The sequence below is a fragment of the Harpia harpyja genome, chromosome 3 (assembly GCF_026419915.1).
Source record: "Harpia harpyja isolate bHarHar1 chromosome 3, bHarHar1 primary haplotype, whole genome shotgun sequence".
Lineage (NCBI taxonomy): Eukaryota > Metazoa > Chordata > Aves > Accipitriformes > Accipitridae > Harpia > Harpia harpyja.
The window spans coordinates 14283798-14308934 of NC_068942.1; the positions used below are offsets into that span (position 1 = coordinate 14283798).

Genomic DNA, 25137 nt, shown 5'->3' on the forward strand with positions numbered 1-25137 from the left:
GTTTACAGCTCCGTGCAGCATAATATAAATTGAAAGTTTAGTGAATATAGTCTTTAGTTTATCATTAGGATTACTCATGAAAATACGCAATAGTATTGAGGTGGATAGACTCCTGTGGAACTCGATTTGATTTTTCCATTACAACAGTGAACTGTTGGTATTTCCTGCGAGTGCTTAAAGGATCCTGCTGAAATCCAAAGGGTGTGATATGTTTTAGTTAATGTAACTGGAGAATATAAATCTGACAATCAGACTGTAGGTTTGTTGCAATCACCTTCAACACTCTTTATCATTAATATTAGCATACATTATTTTCTCTGGAGTGTAGACTTGAAAGCAAATTTCATGAAACCACATTTCAATGAAAACAAATGAATTAGCGTTTGGGTTGTCATTTTGTGAACAGATGTCGCAAAACTGGCTTTTAATGCAATATCTGTTTAACATCAGTATCTCAGCCGAGACAAGAAACCTTTTTTCATCTTACACTTACTATGCCTCTGAGTCAGTGATTTGCATTGATTCTCAAAAAAACCCTGGTTTGAGACAAAAAAAACCCCATGACTTGGTCCTCTCGCGTAGAAATCTATGAAAGAAAATATAACTGTTGAGTAAAGGTGTGTTAAAAGGGATATTTGGAACAAAACGTCACTGTCACAATCTGGTCTTTTTTCACAAAATATTGGGTTAATCCATGTCTGGGGTAGTGCTTTACAAGAGTAGAACAGAGGGGGGAAAAAAATGATGAAGAACAACTGCTTCTTGAAGAAGAGTTCCTCACTTTTAGAGAAAAAGTTATCTCTGTGTTCCAGAGAACAGGTATTTGATCACTGTTTTTTTTTTTTCAAGTACCAGAGAAGGGAACACAGACTCTCTCCTGCCCCACTCTAGCTAATCTTAAAATATAAATAAATAAATAAATAAATGATGATAATTATGCCAACAAAAGTTATTCTGAAGTGTTTATATTTACAGTTAATGAGATATGCAGGACCATTGTGATGAGCCTTGTAAGCATGCCAATATAAATGCTTTGGAAAAACTGGTAGCTGAGGTAGTCTCTTATCTTTGTCTCCTGAAGTTGTGCAACCCAGCCTAAAGTTTCCCTGTAGAACAGTGGAGGAAAGACTTTAAAAAACCCTTTTCCTTGCAGCTTTGAGAGAAAAAAAGAAAAAGAAAACAAACCAACCAACCAAACAAACATAAAAACCCCAACCAAACAAAAACCCCCACCAACAATATTATGTTTCTCAGAAACGTCAATGTTTTTCCAAGAAATGTTCTTGTACTTAGTTTTTCCTTGTAAATTCTTATCCAGTAAACAAGCTATCAACGTTAGCCCAAATATTGCTATGATGATGTTTAAAAACATACAAAAACATACTCTTCACTCATGTTTTGTTGTTATTCTACTGCATCTCTGTTCTATATGAAAAAAGGGGCTGGGGGAGAAGGAAATGCAAAATAACACTGGGAAGACTTGAAAACAAGCAGGCTGGATGCAGTGTCTCAAGAGACAGGCACTTGCTGAAAGTTGTCAGATCTGATTAAGGGAGCTATTGGCATCAATCAGACCTGACAGTAGTATATCAGAGGTTAGTATAACTATATAATTAGTGAACTGATTAACAGCAAAGAGGAAAAGAGGGTAATGTTTTGGGTCAGACTCCTTTAAAACATTTAGATCATTATTTAAACTTGAAGGCTGAGTGGCTAATTATATATTTTACAATATAAGAGCTAAATTTCGCAAAGCATGCAAGCTGTTCTTCCTCACTATGGTTGTTAAAATAAGGTCTGTACTGACTCTAAACAGACTGTTTTTTCCTAGAAAAAAAATAGAGAGCAGGTGCTCTTACCACATTACTTCTCAGTATAGCTATTGTGATCCTAATGTATATTGTTTTCCATAGTTTCTCCTCAGATTAATGTAACTACTCCACATGTAAAGCTTTATTTTCTTTTAGTAAGAATATAAAAACTTCAGTACTTCACAGCAGCAACAAAAAGGAATTATTCTGTCTGATTCATCAGCCTGACTGGTTGTACTGGGTTTGATTCCAGTTTATTTTGACTCTGTCAGAGTCTGTTGTATTGAGGTTTAAAAGTAGTGTTGGAACTTAAAAATGAATTCTGTAATTGCTGGGACATCCAGGACTGTGCTGAAAGCATAAAATTTTAAATCTTAACATACCAACTTAAATCTGTTAATCATAACTGTGAAACTGAGTATACAACGAATAAAACAATATTGAAAAAAATCTGTTCACCAGTACATGTCAGATATGTCATAAGTATCTTGCTCTGCTAAGGCAGTGGTGATACATTGTGAATCAGTTGCCTTTTCATTAGGTTGAGTAGCTGGGTTCCGTAAAGGAACTAAATCATCATGAGGATTAAGTTATAAAATAAAACATGCTGAACAAACTTACATTTCTTGAGTTAAAAATTAATTTTCTATTTTAATGAGTTCTGAGTGGCAGCTGTTACAATTTTTGTTGTTCCCTTGTTGATTTCTATACCTATTGTTGATTATTGGTGTTAACTTCAGTGGCTTACTAATTGCTGCTAATATGCATCAGTGTAATGCATCTCTGTAAGTCTTTCTAACATGAAAAAATCTTTTACATAGATACTTTTTGTAAGTATAGTCTTATTATTGAATGTTTCTAAGATGATTTTTATATATATATACACATATATATGTATATGTGACCCTGTATTGCCATTACTTTAGACTACAAATATATCTTGAGACTTGATGTAACATTCACCCAAATGGCATACTGCTCATCTGCATCTCTTTGTATTGTAAGGAATCTGCTTTACTGGAGACATAATTCTGTTTTAACTGTGTAAAACACAGCATCAGATGCTTGTCTCTGATTTATGAAAAACAAAATATTTGTATTCATTATTCATTACTTCCTACCTTCCTACCTCAAATTCTTGTTTTGAATTGCTGCCCTCTGTTTTAGTCTCTATATGTTTATTCCACTCCCTGCCTGAGCTCCAGCTCACATGAGGTTTTGTGAAATGCTTGAATAAATCATACAGAGTAAGAGTGCAATAAAAAGAGGAATAAAAACAGCATTATGAAAGTGACTTGTAGGCTGCTGCTCTTGCAACACGTTTTGATGAAGTTTTACCTCAGAGAGTGCCAAAGTAGTAAAGTGTCCCTCATGGAGTGTGATATCAGGTATCTAGTATTAAAATTTGTGAGAAGCTCCAAAGCATCACTGATTAGAAGGGAAATATTTCCAAATTGTACAAAGCTCCAGCATAGCAGCTCTCCCTATAGAATTGCAGAATATGCTGCATTCCAATGAGAGGCTGCTCTGGGTGGATGTGTGTAGTTGCATGCAGTTTTCTGTGTCTCCATTTCTGCACAAGTAAAGCTCTTGCAGTGAATTTGCTTTCAGAACAAAGCACCAAGATAAATAGTTATAGCATGGATAGAGTAAACTGTGTAGGTTGCCCATGCCCTTTTGCCAAAAACCTGTCACATGATGAGGAGTGCTGGCTAGTGCTGGCTGTGACTGAGCAAAGCTTCCTCTAGGATCAGCCACGTATTCTTAAATGCTGTTTTCAAGTGTGGTAAGGGGAAATTATAGATGTGTGTAAAGGAGTGGGAGGAGAAGAAAGAAGACCAGTAGCAAGGTGAAAACAATAAAGATGAGGAAGTTCTATTAATTGAAATCTATAGGAGTAGGTCTTTGAGAGAGTGTCTTTGAATGTTGACAAGAAAGCAGCAGTGGCTAGACCAGAATTCTTTGTTGCTATCCATCCATGATGAATCACTGTAGCGGAGACAAACTTGCTACAGGCACTAACATAGAGGCTGGTTCCATGCTTTCCAAAGCTTTTAGATCCTTAGAGCTTGTATTTCTTACATGAACTATGTTTTTTCTTTAACTGTATGTACAAATTAAATAGGCCTTAGGATTGTTTCTTCTCCAACATCATCAAGGCACTTCAGAAAATATTACTTTTTGTAAATTTACTGAATTGCTGTACTTGGAATGATGCTTTATTTCATCACATTTAATTTCAGTAGAAGAATTCTTTTTAATCTGCAAATGTTGAAATAATTTCTAGTCATATATAATCATTGTTTTATGTTGTTAAAAGGCAAATTTCTGAAATAGCTGACATGCATTTTCCAATGGAGTATATATATTTCAGTTATTTCCAGGCTGTATTTTAGCTGTTTCAGTCTCTTTATCTCTCTGTAGTTTAGATTTTTTTATGCTAACAACAAAATGAGTAAATCCAACATCCTTGGTCATTGCACGGGAGGTAGCCTTTAGAGGACAGATGCTCACATAGCCACAGGCATCAGGTGTTTTTTATAATAAGATTTTGTTTTCTTTTTCCTTTCCTAAGGATACTGAAATAGTAAGAGGGTTACTTAATAGTACGTGGGGAAGGTACAAAGAATGTTAATGCAAAATGAAAAAGAAATGGCTGTTAAGAGGGTAAAGTAAATAAAGAATGCAATTACAGTGGAAATGTGTATTTCTTGTTGATCTAATGAATACTTTGAGAAAGAATATTTTGAACTTCACAGAGAAAGAGAACATAAACAGAGTACTTGCTGTTTACTTAGCAGCTATTCTAATGATTTCAAAGCACAGAGGAAGTAGTACTTTCATACAAGGTATGTTAAATCTGAAAATATCTCTGCTGTGCTGCAGGGGTGCAGTGACATATGGTCATGAAATGCTTGTGGATCTTGATCCAGCTTTGGGAAGATAATTTCATTTTGGAAACTTTCCATAACAAACAAGCTTTATTATTGTGATCATTTTACCTCCACAATATTTTCCTTATGCAAAAGTCTCTGGATTTGTTCATTATAATCTTGAGCTTATTCTACATTTTCTTTCTAGAAAGAATGATAGATATTTATGCCCAGTGTATACAATAATATGAATTCAAATTTACAGATCAAATGTTTGATAGTATGTGTGTGTACCATTGTATGTATTTTCACAAATCTGATACAATAAAGGCATACATATTTACAATCTCTGTTAAGGAAAGATGCTGAAACTACATGTTAGTTCGTACTACTTCTGCTCTGCTTACATTATGGCAGTGTGCAGGCTTATTTCTGGAATAGTGCTGATACTCAGAATATCAACACTATCCAGTCTAAGTACAAGCTACTTTTCTACCTTTTACGTTATAGAAAGCTACGTAACTACATATTAAAATACTATGTGCTCATGCATAGGGCATGGGGGTAAACAAATGATAGACAATATTAATATAATGCTTTACTAGAAAGGGCTTGCATACTGCATTTATCAGTGCAATATAAGAACCTGTGTAGTAAGGTTCTTACAGCCCTACAGGATGATGATTTTATGGAATCTATGGTGAGCTATAGGTGTGTTGTAGTATAAAAGTTTTGTGTACCATAGCAGAGTACTTATCTATTCCTGCCTAGATGAGAACAAAGTCCGTTGCTGTGGTTGATTCTTTTAAGTAATGGTCATGGCTAAATGTTTAAATTGACCACTGTTGATAGTGGTTGTTATTCCTGATGACAGGTATTTGCTGCTTCTCTGAAAAATTCCCCAAAACGTTGTTTTCCCTACCTTCTATGAAAACTTCTACATGTAGTTGCACCCTAGGTTGCCATCTCTAACAGTTATTGGCCTAATGTTTCCATGAGCCTACTAAAAAAAAAAAAAAAAAATCAAACATTTTAAGTTACAATGATTCTGGGAAACACTCTACATAAAGAATTACTGCTCATAATTCATTTGTGAACTCAGTAGCTGGAAAATTAAAATGGGAAGTGAATGCTAAGCTAAAGATGAGTGAAGTGTTTGGGAGGTGGAGCAACTACTCTACTTGTGCAGTTGTAAGAGATTTTCTCAAAAGATTTTGTTTCATGCATCCTGTTTTGGTCCTTCAGAATTTTGTACACCTTTTGCCATCTTTGTTACTTTTCTATTTGGAACTTATAATTCATCAATTCAATTCAGGTTAGTCCTCTGGGATTGTTTTACTGGCTAATTCTAGTGCCTGTAAGAGTGGCAATTCTTCATTTGGACTTAAAATCTAATGGTTGCTACCAATTTTGTAGTTATGCAAAAGCTTTTACTCATACTAATTTTGTAAAAATTATTTTATTGAACAGCTCACTGGCGGCAAGATCTACTTTCTGAATGGGGATGATTACAGCAGACTAATTTTCAATCTTCCATTCCTGTTGTTTGTTGGGAATGTTTCATTTTTATTCTCAGGAATGTCCATAAAGACTCTGCTGTAAGAAATTTAACAATGTCTTTCCTTTGTAATAATTTCATCAGTTCATTCAAAAGTCTTATATTTAAATAAAAGTTAAATTCTGTTCATCACGTGCATCAGGAATAAAAACTTATAAAAATTTGAAGAGAAATTGCCAAAGGTATGATTTGGCTTGTAGGGTGTTTACTCAATCACAATATGCAAACTTATAGAAACCCATTGTCAGTCCCAAAATTTAGGTTGTTATCAGGTCTGATAAAGCAAAAACCTAAAATGAGAACATGTTTAAAATTTGCCACGCATGGCTACTTTACTAATGATGCCTTACCTTCCAGAAAGGTTTGCACAGAAGTAAGGTAGATTATTTTGAGAATCCACATTTAAGATAACGGGGCAGGGCGAATTTAATTTACTAACCCGATGATTCACAACGAACTGTTCTCCCTCTTTCTTGTAATCAGAATGGTATGTTGTCTAAAACAAAAATGGGACACCAGTCCCTTTTTCCTATTATCCCAGTTGATGTTTAACCTGAGATCTGAGTCAACCAGTGCTTTATACATTTTGGTTTGACAATATCTGGCAGATGGAAAGAATGACTTAGGTCTTTTCTAATTGTTTTCTGGAAATCATAGTAATTATGAAGTTGGGGGGGAGGTTTCTGGGTTTTGTTGTATGTGTGAAAAGGACAAAAGGTCAGATAAGTGGCAGACTTACTGGGAGGCTGAAGTGGCTAAAGAGAGGAAAACTGTTCTCAAAAATGGTCTTGAAGAAGTTAAAAGCAGTGAATTTTGTAGTATGGAATGTTATAACTAAATATTTTATGTAGTTTGTTCGGAAATATTTTCACATGTGGATTGGACCTGCGGGAGCGTGAATATGAGGAGATTACCATAGTTTTACTAGCTTCAGAGTGTGTGCACAAATTACTCAAGCAGAAATCAGATACTAGTCATGTGTAAGATGTGTTTGGGAGAACTTTAAGCAGCAAAAAAATTGCAAGTGAGCTATTGAAAAGGTAAACCTGCAGGCTGTGCCAACTGCTAGAAATTAATGTTGGACTCTAAGAAATTAATGGAAGATCCTTCAATTTCAGTGAGACCATAAGCCTTTTCAGACTAAGAAAAACCCCTGAACAACAATAACAAAACCCAGCATTTTTCAACATGTTGATCTTCTGAAACTATGGTGAAAATGTAACTTCCTCTTACCATGAAGTCTGGCTTCTAAGGGGACAGAAGGGAAACTGACAAAAACAGTTAGCAAATCATGCAATTATAGAAAATTGCATTTTCACAGTCACTCAAAATTTTGTCAATTGATGTTGAAATTATAAGATAATGTCGTCCCTTTTGACTTCATTTTTCAAAGTGAAGTAATTCGACTTTTTTGTTTGAGTTCTTACCTGAACACTATGTAAAGTAATGTAGGGGTATGTTAAATAACCCCAAAGCTAAATGAAATCATTTGGGGTTGAAAGATTTTTTAATTTTTTTTTCAATTGTTATCTTTTTTGGTATAGAAGTTAAACTGAGCAGTGGTTCTCACCTAAGACAGAAGACTTTGTGATAAGCCCATGTTTTCCCTAGAAAAAGCCATTGTGGAATAGTTACTAATGATAATCCAAAAAGCATTGGAAAAGGAGAACTATGTATGTGGAGAGAAGAGAAATTTAAGTTGACAGTAAAAATACTGACAGTTAACCCATTTCTATTCAGCCATACCCTAATACAAAAACCAGATTGAAATGTCTTGCGTGAGTTGCAGTTCATTAAGCAAATGTGACACTTTATTTTCTAGCTATTTCAATACTAAAAGAGGTGAAGTGGTGAAATAGCAATATAAATGAACATGTTTCTCAGTGTGCTGATAACTCAAGTCAAAGTAAAAAAAGAAAATATTAAAAAGATGTTTCAAGACTTGGTTACTGTGTCCTTCCCTTGCCCCCAAACAGAAAGCAGAATCCTTTTGCTGCATCTTGAGTTGTGAGTTTTTAACTTTGTGGATAACATACATTGTCTCTGAAAATTAATTATAAAAAGAAGTGCCACTACTGCATTTAAAACTAATTATGAGATGGATCATAGCGCTGCTTTGTTTATTATTTTAATTGAAAAAATAATCTGTAGCTTTGTTAACATTTGCTGATAGTCAACATTTTCTTTTAGCTGATATTTTTAATTAGTACTTTATATATTTGAATTCAGTTTATGGTTTGAGACTACAAAGCTGATTTGTTTGGGGTTTTTGGGAGGAATTTTTTTCTCAACTGTAATTTCTATCTGTAAAATAAGTATAAGAACCAATCATATTTTCTGGCAAGACATTCTCTGGAGATCTCTGGTCTTACTGTATGAGACAGTATATCAATTATAACTTTTAACTCAGGTCATTACTTTGAGTAACATTCCTGGTTTTAAATAAGATGAAAGTAAAAGACCATTATGATGAATATTTAGTCATCGCTCAGAAACAGAAGAATTAATGGTACCATTTTAAATATATATCCTGATAACATGACTGACATTAAAAAAAAACCTGCGATCTGAGCATTGCCAATTTAGATTTAGCAAATTAGCTAAGTAGCTTGCATTTGTAGTATTTCACACCTTAAAGTCTTAATATGCATTGCTAAATATATTTCCTCACTGCTTGCTAATTAACGTTCTGTGGAAGTACAGCTGCTAATTTTTTGTGGTTGACATGGCTCATTTTAAAGTGATAACAGTTGCATCTGTAGAAGTGTTACAATTCACTTCATAAATTATGGTCATATGTTTTTACATCTACTATTTTGTAAAAGCATTTGAAAAATCTGTATTTGCTAACAAAATGCACCCAGTAATATTTTAACAAAACATAGAAACACCCCACACACACCACCACTCTCTCAGTGATACTAGTGACTCAGTGAGTCTTTCATGTGTTAAGTTTTAAATATGGCAGGACAAGAACATCTTTTTCTGTAGTATCACAAAGTCTTTTCAGGAGTAATTCTTGGTAATTAGTAAAGACTGATACATTCTAATGGTAAAATAATTGGATTGGAACAATATTGTGAGGCAGTGCAGGGGAAAATATTTCTCTGAGGAGAAAAATAAATATTATCAGGATGTATCTTGTGGAGATCAAGTGAAGAAAAAAGTATTCATAAATTTGTGTGGTTTGTAAGATACATTTTCTTCTAATATTTTGAAAGAAACACAGCAGGATGTAAGCAATCCAGGAGGTTCCTAGAGTGCAATGATGAGAACTTCCTTCTCCAAGTCACAGAGGAGCCAATGAGAAGAGGTGCTCTGCTGTACCTCATACTTACCAACAAGGAGGGGCTTGTTGGGGATGTGAAGATCAAAGGCAAACTTGACTGCAGTGACCATGAGATGGTGGAGTTCAGGATCCTGAGGGGAAGGAACAAGGCAAAAAGCAAGCTCGCAGCCCTGGACTTCAGGAGAGCAGACTTTGGCCTCCTCAGAGATCTGCTTGGAAGAGTCCCATGGGACAAGGCCCTGGAGGGAAGTGAGGCCCAAGAAAGCTAGTTAATATTCAAGGATCATCTCTTCCAAGCCTGAGAGTGGTCCATCCCAATGAACAGGAGGTCAGGCAAAAATGCCAGGAGGCCTACGTGGATCAACAAGTTGCTCCTGGTCAAACTCAAACACAAAAAAGAAGCATACAGGGGGTGGAAGCAAGGACACATGACCTGGGAGGAATAGAGACATTGTCTGAGCATCCAGGGATGAAGTTAGGAAAGCTGAAGTACAAATGGAATTTAATCTGGTCAGGGATGTCAAAGACAGTAAGATGGGCAACAAAAGGAAGACTAGGGAAAATGTGGGCCCATTGCTGAATGAGACAGGGGACCTGGTTACACAGGACATGGAAAAGGCTGACGTACTGAATGCCTCCTTTGCTTCAGTCTTTACTAGCAAGACTAGCCTTCAGGAATCCCAGGTCCCAGCAACTGGGGAAAAGTCCGGAGCAAGTAAAGTGTACTAGGATCAGGTCAGGGAATACTTGAGCAAACTGAGCATGCATACATCCATGGGCTCTGATGGGATGCATCTGTGAGTGCTGAGGGAGCTGGCTGATGTCACTGCGATGTCAATCTTGATAATTTTTGATCCATCATGGTAACTGAGAGAAGTGACTGAAGACAAGCAAATGTCATTCCTGTCTTCAACAAGGGCAAGAAGTAGGATCCACGGAATGCCAGGCCAGTCAGCCTCACCTCAGTCCATAGGAAGGTGATGGAGCAGCTAATCCTGGAAACAATTTCCAGCAACATGAAAGACAGGAAAATCATATCATGAGTAGTCAGCTTGGCTTCACCAAGGGGAAGTCATGCTTGACCAGCTTGATAAATTTCTGTAATGAAATGACTGGCCAGGTAGGTGAGGGGAGAGCAGTGGATATTGTCTACCTAAATTTCAGTAAGGCATTTGACACTGTCTCCCATAAGATCCTCATAAAGAAGCTGTTGATGTATGGGCTGGCTGAGCAGACAGTGAGGTGGATTGAAAACTGGCTGAATGGCCAGGCCCACAGGATGGTGATCAGTAGCATGAAGTCTAGTTGGAGGCCAGTGACTAGTGGTGCACCCCAGGGGTCAATCCTGCCCCCAGTCTTGTTCCACATCTTCATTAATGATTGGGATGATGGGGCAGAGTGTACCCTCAGCAAGTTTGCTGATGACACCAACCTGGGAGGAGTGGCCGATACACAGAGGATTGTGCTGCCATCCAGAGGGACCTCGACAGGCTGGAGAAATGGCCTGACAGGAATCTGAGGAAGTTCAGTGAAGGCAAGTGCAAAGTCCTGCACCTAGGGAGTTAGGGAGGAATAACTTCATGCACCAATATATGCTGGGGGATGACCAGCTGGAAAGCAGCTTGGCAGAAAAGGACCTGGGGCTCTCGGTGGACACCAAGTTGAACAAGAGCCAGCAACGTGCCCTTATGCATTAGACAAAGTGTTGCCAGCAGGTCAAGGGGGGTGATCCTTCTCCTCTACTGAGCACTGCTGAGGCCACACCTGGAGTACTGTGTCCAGTTCTGGTCTCCCCAGGAGAAGACACATGGACATACTGTGGAGAGTCCATTGAAGGGCCATGAAGATGATGGAAGGTATTGGAGCATCTCTCATATGGGAAAAGGCTGAGAGAGCTGGGACTGTTTAGCCTGGAGAAGAGAAGGCTCAGGAGGGATCTCATCAATGTATATAAATACTTGAAGGGAGGGTGTGAAGAGGACAGAGCCAGGCTCTTTTCAGTGGTGCCCAGTGACAGGACCAGAGGCAGATGGGCACAAACTGAAACACAGGAGGCTGTGTCTGAACATCAGGAGACACTTTTTTACTGTGAGCATGACTGAGCACTGGCATGGGTTGCCCAGGGAGGTTGTGGAGTCTTCATCCTTGGAGATACTCAAAAGCTGTCTTGATATGTTCCTGGGCGACTAGCTCTAGGTGGCCTTGCTAGAACAGGGGAGTTGGGCAAGATGACCTCTAGAGGTCCCTTCTGACCTCAACCATTCTTTGATTCTGTAACTATGATGTCTGTCAAGCTGGGTTTCAAAATGTTGAGGCAGCAAATCAATTGCTTTCTAAAAGCTGTTAATATTATGCTGATGGTACTTGAGGTAATTGAATATTCTGATGGGGAGAAATGCTCTTGCTCAAATTTGGACTAGCAATTTTCATAAAGGTTTTAGAAGTCTGTGCTAGCTCTCTGTGTCTGCTTTTCTTAGCCAGGGCCTTGAAGCATTATTCATAATTACTCAGTGTTTTTACCCTTTCCATTGTGTAATTTCTGTGATAAAAAAATGGTTTTGGTAATAATATTAATGTGTACCATTTGTATACCTCACAGCACCACATTCGGAGGCCACCTAACCTGTCTTGATGTTTTCTTTTTTTGTCAGTCTGGGATCTAGTGCAGCAATCTTCATTTTTCTTATTTGTACATTCTGTTCCCACAGATAATAAGATTTTGTTTGAGAAAATGTCATGAATCACGTATTCTGTTGGGTTTACATTATCTGGTCAAATCTGAGATCAGATACTGATAGTATCTGGTCAACTCTTAATTTATGGTTTTTTTAGTATTCTACCATGGCTGCTTAGAATATAGCAAATGGCAACTATATGAAAACAATTGTTGTGTGTGTAAGCTTTTGTAGGGACTTACTAGTATTATATTTGCTGTAGAAGCATTATCATCTATAAGGTTGAACTGTGTTTCATCTTAGTGTTTTATTTTTGAACATATAAAGTTAAGAAAAAGCCCAATCATAAAACATGTTTATTATGAAAGAATGGATAGGGATCAGATACATGTTTTCCTGTCTGATTGTAGACTCAATTCTTATTTGTGATGTGAAGCATGGGTTCATCAAATATTAAATGTTAGAATTTACTTATTACTGTTTGTTCTTTATTTTTTAAGTAGAATTACAGAAAAATATTTATTGAGAGGAAGAATATGGATGTAATAGTGCTTTAAGAGTCAAAGGCCTTGATACTAAAATTTGAATTAAAATAAGCTTGGAATCAAAATCTGTTAGAAGAAACTAATCCATGTGTTTGGGGGGAAAAAGTTGGCAATTTAGGTAAAAATACTTTGTCAAATAAAGTTATACTGATAGAAGTAGGAAGTTCTTGAAATTTAGAATTCCTATTTTAAAAGTTCTATCATAAACCTAGTTTAGTCATCTATCTCACATTTGTTATATCTATCCTCTTATAGGATAAGCTAATTCAAGACTGTTGTGGTCAATGTCAGTAGAATTTTAGAAAACAAGTGTCCTGTTCTCTAGATCCTGTCACAAGTTGATAAGCTTATTTAGAAAAATGAACCACTTACAGATTCATGGACTTATGAACACTGGACTGTGTTTTCTTTTAGTATCATGTCTATTTATTGAAGCTGTTAGAAGTTTCCCCATTTTACCAAGTCTTGATATCTTTCAATGATTGGTAGTTGAATTTTTAAAAAGTTTCATTTCAGTCAAGATAATCAAACAGTCCTTGTCTTCTTTTACTAATTAAAGCATTCATTTTGCTCTAGATATCACCGGAACAAGATTTGCCCAATGTCTAAACTTTTATATTGGGGCCTATGAAACAACATAACCTGAATTTTCGTTATTTTCTGAGTGATTTTCAACTGCAAAGTTACAGAGTAACCTTTATTTTAATAGTTCTAAGTTCTTTTTTTGTGAAATAAGTGAGACTGTAAGGTAAGCTTTGTGCCTCTTCCAGAAACCTCAAGCTTTGATAAATAGTGATTCATTAGTTTTGTTATGAATAGGCAATAAATAATTGCCCTTAAATCATAGTCATGACTTGCAGGCAAGTTACTACTGAATTTCAGTGGATGAGATTCTGTTCTATGGGGGTTTTATACATAGTAGTTGACATTTAAATAGGAAATTATTTTTGTTGAATAGTATTTGAGAAATCTGTGTTGCTATTTCTATTTGAAACAGCTGCTAAGAATTTTTAGGGGGGAGGAGTGAGATGCTTTCTTTAGAGTGACCACTTTATGTCTGATTTTAAATTTAAAAGGCTACTTTCTTGAATTCTTGTGTTAAGGTCACATGAAGTGACTGCTGAGTATGTTGTCATTGTGGAGAATGGAGGGTACTGCAATTGTTTGGCAACTGGAGATTGAACGTACCTCAGTTTTATCTGTTTGATAACCTATTACTTTGGGGTTTATGCAAAAAAAAAAAGCCATTGCAACAGCATGCAAGAAATGGCACCATAATAGAGACTTACCACAGACGTATCTACATGAAACAATAAAGTTTGGAAGTTACCTTTTCCAGGACTGGTGGAAGTTGTTTAATCTGTTTTGCCAGTGCAAAGATAGAGACATCAAAATGTACAACTTGAAAGTATGCCTTAGGGAGAAAGCATTTCATTGGGAACTGGTAACTATCAGCTCAAGCTTGGGGGGGAGGGGGCAGGTCTTAGGTGTTTACTGCGCTGTGGTGAAGGTTAGAAATATTCTGTCACGGACAACGTGGGACACGTATATTAAATGGCTCTCACAATTACATAAGGAGTTGATTCTGGATAGCTGCTTCTTTGTTTTAATGTAGAAAATGTGTACAAATGATGCACAGTAGCTTGAAGTTATTAGTTGATATTTCCATATGGTTTTCCATACTGAATCCTATTAATGGCCGTCCAGCACAAACTGTGTCTGCCTCATAGATAAAGTAGGTAAAACTTAAGATAGCTTTGTTAAGTTCTGCATTACATTTACTCTGCTGCATATTAAAATACTGGGGTTTTATAAATTTGAGTCTGGATTTTTCTTTGCAAATGCTTAATATTTCTTTTTTCTGCTCTACTAGATGCTTGTGACTACTCCAGAGAAATGGGATGTAGTGACAAGAAAAAGTGTTGGTGATGTAGCCCTCTCTCAGCTGGTAAAACTCTTGATTCTCGATGAAGTTCATCTGTTGCATGAAGACAGAGGACCAGTACTTGAAAGTATAGTAGCACGTACTTTACGTCAGGTAAGAGCAAAAAAATCTTCAAAAGAATTTTATTTTGGTCAAGAATAGGTAGATTTCAGTGTAAAAGGAGAAATGCTTAGACAATGAAATCAAAATGCTTAGGCAGCTTACAATTTATTTTATAGCTGTTCTGTACTAAGAATGAAGAAAAGTTTTTGTCTTCTACATTCTCTTCTGTATTATATCAACTATAAGATTCCTAGACACATAATTTATTACAGAGCTATTTCTTTATTTATGATTTATTTGCTTAATATTAGTTTACTTACTGTACAAGTAACAGCAAAATTAAACCATTTTAAACAAATAAGAATCAGGGGTTTTTTTAACATAATCAAAATGGAAAGTATTTTTTTGCCAGGAATGCTTATTTTTAATTAGCAGTTTTCCTAGGAGTTGGTTTTTTTTTTTAATTAAGAGCAGTGTCTTAAATCTAGGTGAAACTTTCAGCACTGCTAGAAAAATACTATGTAATTTTTACTTTAGTATAATTGGTCCTTTTGGGTTTTTTCCCCATGCTTTAGTGGTACTTTCTAAATACCAAGATTTAAAATGGCAAAAGGAGAAAAGGGTGAATATGTGGGGTTTTTTCTTGAATCTTGTAGAAAAGAAGGATTCAGTTAGACAATAAATAAGATTGGTCTCAATGGTGAGATGTGCATTTACAAGAAAGATAAAGTGTGGAATTTAGGGATGAATAAAAAGGATAGAATTAGGATAAATAAATAATGATAAGGAGAGGATGGAGTGCCATTCTTAATTTTTTTTGTCATGCAGCGCAGAAGTATGTCAATACAAATAATCTGTAACAAATTAAAAATAAACACAATTGGTATTGTTATGGCTCTATTTGTGCATGTTAAATGTTTAAAGCCTTTTAGCTTTCAAGATGCTTTTTTCTTGATAAGGCTACACTAACCTTGTTAAGGCTCTCTGAATCATCTGAATCCAGCTCCTCTAAGAACAGAATAAAATGGATGTCTGCTGTAATGCAGTACAGAAAGTACAAAGTTCCTGTATAAAGAACAACATAAGTAATAATTCCTTAGAAGAAGCTAAACTTGGGAAGATTTTTTTTTTATCGAGAGTAGGGCTTTGTCAAGTTTAGACTACCTCAAGGGCACTAAAGCTTAACCTGTTTGACATTGTATTTTCTTTCTTAAATGGTTTTGATAACCTTGTTTCCTTAGGTGTCTTTAAAGTAAAGCATCCCAGCTTTTAGCAGTGACCTTGATGGTCATTGTCTTCATGTCAGATTGCAAGACTCATTCATTTTTTAATGCGAAGTTTTGTAAGACTCGTAAGGTAGGCTTCAGCTGTCTGAAATAGATGTCTAGAGCCATTTTATCTGCCCTACGTTATTCAGCTTGGCATCCTGTTTCTGCTTAATTTGGACACAAATCTCCCATACATCCTTTCCTTTTGTGTCTGTCAAGCCTGTGCAGGTAGCAAGGAATATAAAATCTGAGGCAATTATGTCTTGGGTACTGAATCCTACCCTTAGTGCATTTATTGGAATATAGCAGTATCTTGCTTCAACACTCATTTTAAAAATAGCTCTCTAGGGTACTTTAATCTTCTAGGATTTCAAGGTTTGTTTTACCTACCAAGTTGGAGTTTAATTCATCTGGAATTGAAGCTACTCATTTGTAACCCTTCCTTAAGTGAAACAGTTGGGAAGAAAAACAAAACACAAATCTTGAAGTTAACTATCTCACCACCTTTCTGATGACCTTATTTATTCTAAGTTGATAAGAAAGGCAGTAATGGAGACCATTATGAATCTTTACAAGAAGGTAGTTGAAGAGAGAGAAAATTTACAGTATAAAAGTACATTAACCCCCCCCCCAGTTAAACAGAAACAAATCTACTTGTAGAAATATTTAGAATTATGCAGTAGAAAACAATTCCAGAAAAATATATTTTGAATTGCAAGCCTCCCAGAGAGCTTGGAGAGAAAGAAATAGGAGATGTTTTGTACAACTGTTTTACCTTTTTAATATGGAAACAAATAATAAGAGGGTTAGCTTTTAAAATTACACTGAAATGTTATACTGCAGCATCTAAGCCTGCAAGCATAGCTCTATGAAGTTTGCAGTATACATCCATAGCTAATTAAGAAATTACTGGAACTTTTATTTGGTGATTAAAAAAGATACCATAAATTTTGATTTCAGAAGTATTTCACAGGAGTATCATGAAAATACTATTACAGATGTTTTAAGTGTAAAATATCACATCTAATAATGATAATGATATTTTGCAAAGAAAAAATATTTGGTTACATTTCTTTGGTTCTGTTCCCTGCTCATAGTTTCATTTCATGCATTTTGATACAAATTCATAAATCTCCCTGGAGCAGGAACTAAACCCAGGATATTCAGTCCACCCCTGGAGAATGTCCTTCTGACTTCGATGATTCTACATGAAACATTAAGCTCCTCTCCAGCCCTTCTGGAAGTAGTTCTAGAATGTATTTTTCATTGATAGCTATAGAAACATCATACTCATTCAATTTTCATGCACACAGGAGGTAAGAATAATTTTTCAGTTCTTAAAAACTGAAAAAAAAACCAAAACAAAAAACCCATTGACAACATCAATCTAAAATACCCTTATGTCAACTGCACCACTGCAGTAATTGCTGAAATCAATTACCTGATTTGTATACTGGTTTAAGACATCAGAAATATTGACTAGTTTTTCTGAATTTGTAGTGGAGGGATTCAGAAAGTGATTAGAGAAGTAATTCAAAGAAAAATCCATTGCAGATTGGTAGTCACTAGATCAGACTGGGGGCTGTAATAACTGGGGGCTGTGCTGGCAAATATCATTGACATTTTCCCAGTTTCTGTGCTGTCCTTTTTGGTCACTGTGGGAGACAGTGTATTGAAGTAGTTGGATTTTTGGTCTGACCTGGAACAGTCATTTCTTGTATCACTTCTAGGACAGAACTGTGATAAATTCCTTTGAATACTACTTCAGCCTTTTCGATAAATCACTAATAGCTACTCTAATAATGGTGTGTACCTATAGTTTCCTCTGGATCATACTTCCCTAGCTTGTATACAAAACTATCTTATGAGACAATGTCATGATTCATGTGCAGGTCAGGATGTATAATGTAGTGCCTTTTACATTTTGCAGGGTTTGTTATCCTGTCTTATAGAAAAAGCATATCTCTTGTTTTGTTGGAGTGTGTGAGGGTTGTTTTGCTTAGATGCTTGTTTGGCTTAGATGCTGGATAATAGAAAAACAGGCAGTGGAGGGGTTTGGGTTTGGGTTTTTTTTTTTTTGGGGGGGGGGTGTCTTTTTAAGAATTAGTGTTCAACTGGCTACTTGGGCCTACAACTGTGCCAGAAAATAATGTTTTGAGATCTGTATTCATATTCTGTACAAATAGAGCTATGCAAATACATTCTTGAAACAGGAATATCCTGATGCATTAGCAAGTCTGTCCTAATTTGTACCTCAAAATACTTGAATTATTGTTGTACTTTCCCCCAGATGAACACTGAATCACACCACTTACTGTAAGACTTTAACATGTTCATTTTAACTTATGGCATTTTTTAGAATCCATTTTTTTTTAAACCTGGAAGGAGCATATATATTGGAATTGCTGACGGTTTTACTCACAGCAGAATGAACAGCGTATTCGTGCATGTTTGCACTTTTCAAATTTTAGAGAATGTTTTTGCAAGTGATTTAAATTGACTTTGCTAAACATTTTGGTGCGAAAATTGCTTTGAGCTCTGTTATATACTGTAGGTATAAGATCAAACAATTTCTTTGAATCCAATTTATAGCTTTGATGTTTAAAGTTTTAGTGTAGAGCATAATGCAGATGTAAAACTGAAATGTTTAAACTTTTTAATCAAACTTTCCACACTTCTATAATATATACTAAACTTATTAGCTTGAAAGAAAAAAATTGACCTCTTTTAAAGGACACTGAATTATTTTGTCATAATTATTCAGAGTTTTTGATGACTTCTTTGCTGCTTACGGGTATTTTTTCACGAAAAGCATAGTGAATATTATACTTGAGTGATATGTGAGTTTTGATACCTTCTGTCAACTATGTGAATGATAAATTAAATAAAAGAAAATCCGTACTAAAAGATTTCTCAGATTTTGGGGAACCGAAGCTCCCATCTTAGACACACAAATATTGTTCTCATCACAATCTCATTCTTCAAATTTAAGTTTCAATTGCTTTATGTTTTTGTATTAGATCAACAAAGTTGCTAGATAAATAATAGGTGGGACAACACAGCAGGACAAACAATCCAGGAGATTCCTGGAGTGCTTTGATGAGAACTTCCTTCTCCAAGTCATAGAGGAGCCAACAAGGAGCGGTCCTTTGCTGTACCCTCATATTCAACAACAAGGGAGGGGCTTGTTGGGGATGTGAAGATCAAAGGCAGCCTTAGCTGCAGTGATCATGAGATGGTGGAGTTGTTCCCCTTCCCCGGGAAATTCTCTTGTTTCCTTTCGGAGCTTTCTTTCCTCATGACACCTTATTTAAGAAACTTTCCCTCTCAGCCATCATGTAGTTTTCCTTGCTCTGGATGCATTTTCAGTATCTCTAGTTCCTTATTATCTCCTCTACCTCTTTTCTTCTGGCCCTTTGGCTGCCTCTTTTACCTCCATAGTAGAAATCAGAAGTAAAGAAGTTCAGTGTTTTCTCACCCCAAACCAAGTGCCTCATTGTTATCATATTAGGAATTTTTATGTGCTTGGAATCCCATTCTTGATTAAGAAAATTTGAGCAGTTTAAAAAAAACAAAAAAAAAGGCAAGGCTGATTAGCTAATGACCTAAAATCAGCTGATTAGTTCTGTATATCTTGTGTCTAATGGTAGCCCACTGCAGTTCCTACCTGTGTCTTTTGAGACTTGCATGGCATTGGCATTTCATTTGGTTCTTCATTTCTCATCTTGAGTGATTGCTGTTAGTCTTTCGATGTTCCTTATATAGGCTAATCAAGTTTCTCAGCATCTTACCTTCCACAATGATTTTTTGATTTCCAGCTATAGTGTTGTGGGGCTTTTTTTGCTGAACTTTCTTGTATTTGTGATTGTATTTTTGAAACATGTCAACAAAACTGGGTACAGAACTTTTGTGTTAGTTTTGGTTGTGGCATATACAGAGGTAGAGCGTTTTCCTCTTATTACTCAGTTCTATCCCTTTTATACCTCTAAGAATTGCATGTACTTAATTTGCTAACACATCATCTTCGGAACTCGCATTCAGATGCTTGTTCATTAAGTCCTCAGGCAAACCTCTTTATAGTTGCTGCAGGATTCACTTGTTGCTATAAGATTGTTTCCTGAGAATAGTGTCTCCTTTTGCAGCTGTGGCCTGTTTTAGAATGAGCTAAATTAGAAGAAATTTAGTTTGAATGGGACCATCAACCTAGATTTATCTGTATGGCTGACGCACACATCAGTTATATTAATTCTGCCAATCACCTGCTCTTCTTGTCACCAGTTATTTTTTATTTACTGCATATCATGGATAAAATTATTGAATAGGGTCAGGCTTAGAAAGCAATTAGAGGCATCCCTTTTTAATTCCTGTTTTTCAATTATACATTCTCTTTAAAATCTGTCAGTTCATTAGTTTGTGATAAATTTAATACATGTTTTCTTGCTATTATGTGATGTTATTTTTAAACAGTATGTTGTCCAGCCATATGTCTAATGCCTTACATGAGTCTAGATCTATCTTGTTACCTTTTCTGGCAACCTTGTAGTTGTGTAAAAATTACTTTTTTAAAACAAAATACTTTTTTAAAAGAAAGCCTAATCTCCATTTGTTTGGAAAATGTTATGTATGATATTTGAATTAATCTTCAGAAGCTTTTCCATTACTTTGCATGGAAGTGGTGTCAGGAAGTCATTCTGCCTATCATTTTTTCTTATTGATATGTGAACATATTTCCATTTTTGTGGTAGATCCATGGAGTTTAAAAGGTTATAGTGATTGTCATATGTTTTATGTTCTTTCATAGTATGCTAAAGCAGTTAAACTGATTTGTAGAAGGGTTCATATTTCTTTTTGTTTCTTAGTTTGGGAACAAAACAGTAAGCATAGCATGAAAAGGCATTCTGTCATTCAAGAAAAACTGACATGGCACTGTGCAGGGCATAGAAATCTCTTAATAGGTATATTCAAAATGTCATTTCTTAAGGCAAAGTATTGCATACTTAATACTTAGCTGAGGGAAAAATAATATGGCTTCTAATAGTGCTTTCTGCATGGCTACATTTTTTCAGTACCTCTAGATTTTTAAATATGTTCTAAATGGAGGACTGAGATCACAGTATTTTCAGGGTTCATTGGAAGCAGAGTAAAACTCATTTATAAAATTACTTAACTAGATGGTTGCCTAGTAACAAATGCATTCTGTGCAGAGTGTTTGAGTTGTAGATAATGTCCTGTGTAGAATCTTCAAAACAGTATTAGTAATTGCATTTTTACTGTGTACTTTTGATTTTGCAGTTTTACTGTTTTTTCCATTTTTGTGCCTAAAACTAGGAAATTACCACCTAGGTGGACTGATTGACAACTTCTTAATTCTTTCATTAGACAGTAAACAAGATATCAATAAGCAAGTAAATACTGGTGAAACATTCTAACAAAATTCCTTCTTAGTCATTTTGAAACACCTTTAATTACTTTTTTTTAAGTGTTCTAAGAATTCCTCTTTTTTTTTTTCCTTTCTTTTTCTCCTTTTTTTCTGGGTAATGGGAAAAACATAGATCTTGTGAGAGGCCGAGACTTAGAGCCATTCTGTGGATAGGGTGGTATCTAACTAATAACTAATGTGAATTCCTGTATGCAGTACTTAATTCCTACCACTGCTGAACAGGGAACTCAGGAACCTAAGAATTCATCTTCTTGCACATCTAGACTAAAAACAGAAATGCTTGTGTCTAATTTTCTGTGTATCTTGTCTTTAGTGTACATCTGAAGGGCATACAGACTGACTGTAGAGGGTGTGTTGAAGTAATCCTGGGTCATCTGAATATCAGATTAATTTCTAACCAGTGGACAATTCTTCAAAGATTAGAATATGTAAACTTGTCTGCTTCACTTAATTTTGTGCTCGAGTTGAACAATCAGGGATACGCTTTCCAGCTTGATTGTAATTCATTCTGTGAATGTGATATTTTAATACATGGAAATGGGAAGACTGCCAAGATCACAAAGTTCAGGAAGAACTTTAGAAGTCAGATAAAAGTATCTCTATGCATACTCTGTATGCTCTCAAGTGGCGGCTGTAATGTAATGAGATGATATGCAAATCTTAAAACCTATTAGGAAGAAAATGATCCTGCTGTGATCAATTTACAATCCAGAGAGGCACTTCCCATACCTGATCCTTTATCATTTACAGTGTAAACGCAGATGATGCTTGAGTATGGAAATCGGTACTGGATAGCTATCTTCTGCTTATTTTTCCTGTATACATGCAATTTCATGGTGTACTAATTGTGTTCTGCAAATGTGTATGGTGAACATGCTGTCAATTCTCCACATGCCATCGTGAATGCTTCTGAATTAGATATACTAATTAGATATGTCAATTAAATATAGTAATGGCAATTTTATTTCTTACTTCCAGTGTAATATCAAATCAATAAAATGTAGTAATACTTTCAAAGAACATGATATGCAAATACTGTTCAGTTTTCCAAAGAAAGCCTTTTTAGTTCCAAATGGTGCTTATATTTTCACTGAGCTAATTAAACACATATGAAGATTAAAATGTTTGAGATTGTGTGTCAGTAGTGAAGAAAACACACTTAGCTGCATACCACCAGCCAGTGATAGCAAATGTAAACGGAAAACTTTTGTCATCCAAACTATCTTTCCAGTAATTTTTACTGCAATTTCAGGAAAATCCTATGTGTTCGTTGCGTCTTGTATATGAAGGCATAATCTCTAATTAGGACTTCTAGGACCAAATAATAAGTGATCCAGCACATGAAAAATATTAGCGTTTGAATGGATTGTATTTACAAAGGGTATCACTCATTCTGTATATGTATGTGATGATGTGCAGAACACAGGGTTTTAGTTTACGGTTTGAATTTGATGTGTACATAAAATAATTAGGAGAATTGTTATGATAAATTTTGTCTTTTAGGGTAAATGTACCTCTTTTTGCTTCTTGATTTTTTTTAATATATATTAATTATTGATATTTTGTGTTGCTAAGTGGATATAAAAGTAGATGGTAAAAAATAAAGATTTTTTGTTTGGCTGGCCTTGAAAGAAGTTAAAGAAATTGATGGAATGATTTAGAGTCTTAATAGTCTTTAATTATGAAGACCAAGAAAATGTTGCTGTAGAGCAATAGACATTATTACCCGATTTCTTATAGCACTCTGACTTGATTTTTGTGGCTTGATATAAACAGAAAACTAATCGTCCAAATAATTTGTAAATTTTAGATTTATAAATTGAAAAAATTATGTAGGCACTATATAAATATGCACAAATATATGTAAAGTATAATATAAAATATGCAAAAGTATATTTTGTTTAAAAATGTGCTATGCAGTTTAGTAATTTTAATTACTTGCTTGTGTTAACTCTCTACTGTGGTTTTCATGTGGAGTTTTAATTCAGGGTTTTCAATCAGCTCCTTAACTCCAGGGGCAACTGCCAGATCAGTGAAGTTAAATGGCTTCTTTTACAAAGGTTTTGAAAGTGGCAAGTCTCAGTAAACTGTAACTGTTCTCTGAACAAACAGTTTACAGTTAATTGCTGTAAAAATTCATACTTCCATGGTTATTAGGAAGAGTTCTTGTTAATTGTTTAAATACTTGAAATGCTTTCCTACCTTCAGATGGAACTGAGCACATTTTTTCAAACTAGTGCTTTCAGGCTCTTAGGAGATTTGAAAAAAAATTGTTAGTGAATTTAGCAAAATCAAATCATGTTTTCCAGATAGGAGCTCAGTTACCCTTTCAGATTGCTGTACTTATTATCAGGTGATTGTGAACAAAGTACAGGACAAATATATCAGCAAGTGGTTACTGTTCTTACAGATAAAAGTTTAAAAAAAAGTGTATAAACATTAAGTAAATTATACTTCTGTAGTGGGGGCTGCGGGGCGGCCTCTGTGAGGAGAGGCTGGGGCTGCCCCGTGCCGGACACAGCCGGTTCCAGCCGGCTCCAACCCGCCCAGCGCAGGGCACCGCTCGGCCCCCCAGCCAAGATGGCGGCCTCTCTGGGAAAGCGTATTTAAGAAAGGGCAAAACACTGTGCAGCAGTTGAGAGAGAGAGAGGAGTGAGGAAAAAAGTGTGAGGAACAACCCTGCAGACATCAAGGTCAGTGCAGAAGGAGGTGATGCTCCAGGGGACTGAGCCAAAACCACACCAAATCAATACCAAAAACCAACCAAACAAAAAAGAAAACCAGCTGCTTCTCCCCCACAAAAAAAACCACAAAAAAACCCCAAACTCAAACACCTCCAGACTGTGTGGTTGAGGTTGACTATAGCCCTTAGGTCATCACATAATCCACCTGTAAAAAGATATGTAAGAAATGATAATGCTTCTTTGTACTCTTAAAGGTGAATGCTGCTTTTGTTCCCTGCAGAGGGAACACTTCTGAAAATGAAATCTCTCATTTGTCCCAGTCATCTCAAAATTTGCATTTACATATAAGTTTTTGTTGTACATGGGCTTTCTTTTGCACAGCTGCTCTTTGTATAAGTGTAAAAGGGTCAATCAGCAGGTTTTTTGTGTTGTTTAGTTGGTTACGTCCACACTTTGTGTCCAAATTTTTGCCATGGGATGTGTCCATTACCAGGCTGTCTGTAGAGTTGTGGGGGGTGGTTTCTTTTGGGATTTGGTTTATTATTTTGGTGAGCTTGTTATTTGCCAGGTCCGTGTTATGGTATCGTGTATTTTATCTTCCTTGAGAATGCTCTCCATGTGCTTTTTAATCATTGTTTTTGAAAACTTTTAATTCATCTCTTTTAATTACATGGCACCTCCTTTCACTTTAAGTCAAGTACCTGAGTGATTCAAAATCTGTATTCTAAGTAAAACCTCATATTGTTTTGAAGAGGACTTAGCCAGGTAGAAGTTACCAGCCTTCCTCATCATGACACATTCACGCATTTGAGACGAGTTGAGAACCTTGTATATGGCTTCAGTTATAAAGTCTAAAAAGCCTTTTGATGAAAATTACTGTGAACTTTGCTTCTAAATAATTATGCTAGTAACGAAGTTGTGAGCCAGCCTACATGGCTCTTAATATTCCAGAAGGAAATGGGAAAATTCTTGCATACTTTCCTCATTCAAGTGTTTTGGATGGTTTC

General features: G+C 35.7%; 1 protein-coding gene across 4 annotated transcripts in view; it reads left to right on the top strand.

Annotated features, from left to right (window-relative positions):
• The window catches only part of ASCC3 (activating signal cointegrator 1 complex subunit 3), a 287526-nt gene that overhangs the window by 102116 nt on the left and 160273 nt on the right, over positions 1-25137 (top strand). For all 4 annotated transcript variants that reach the window (XR_008234298.1, XM_052781435.1, XM_052781436.1 and 1 more), the window contains exon 11: positions 14625-14789. Coding sequence is in view for 3 of the 4 variants with exons in the window: in XM_052781435.1 (XP_052637395.1) it covers positions 14625-14789 (165 nt within the window). In the remaining variant the exon portion in view is untranslated. The remainder of the gene's footprint in view (positions 1-14624; positions 14790-25137) is intronic.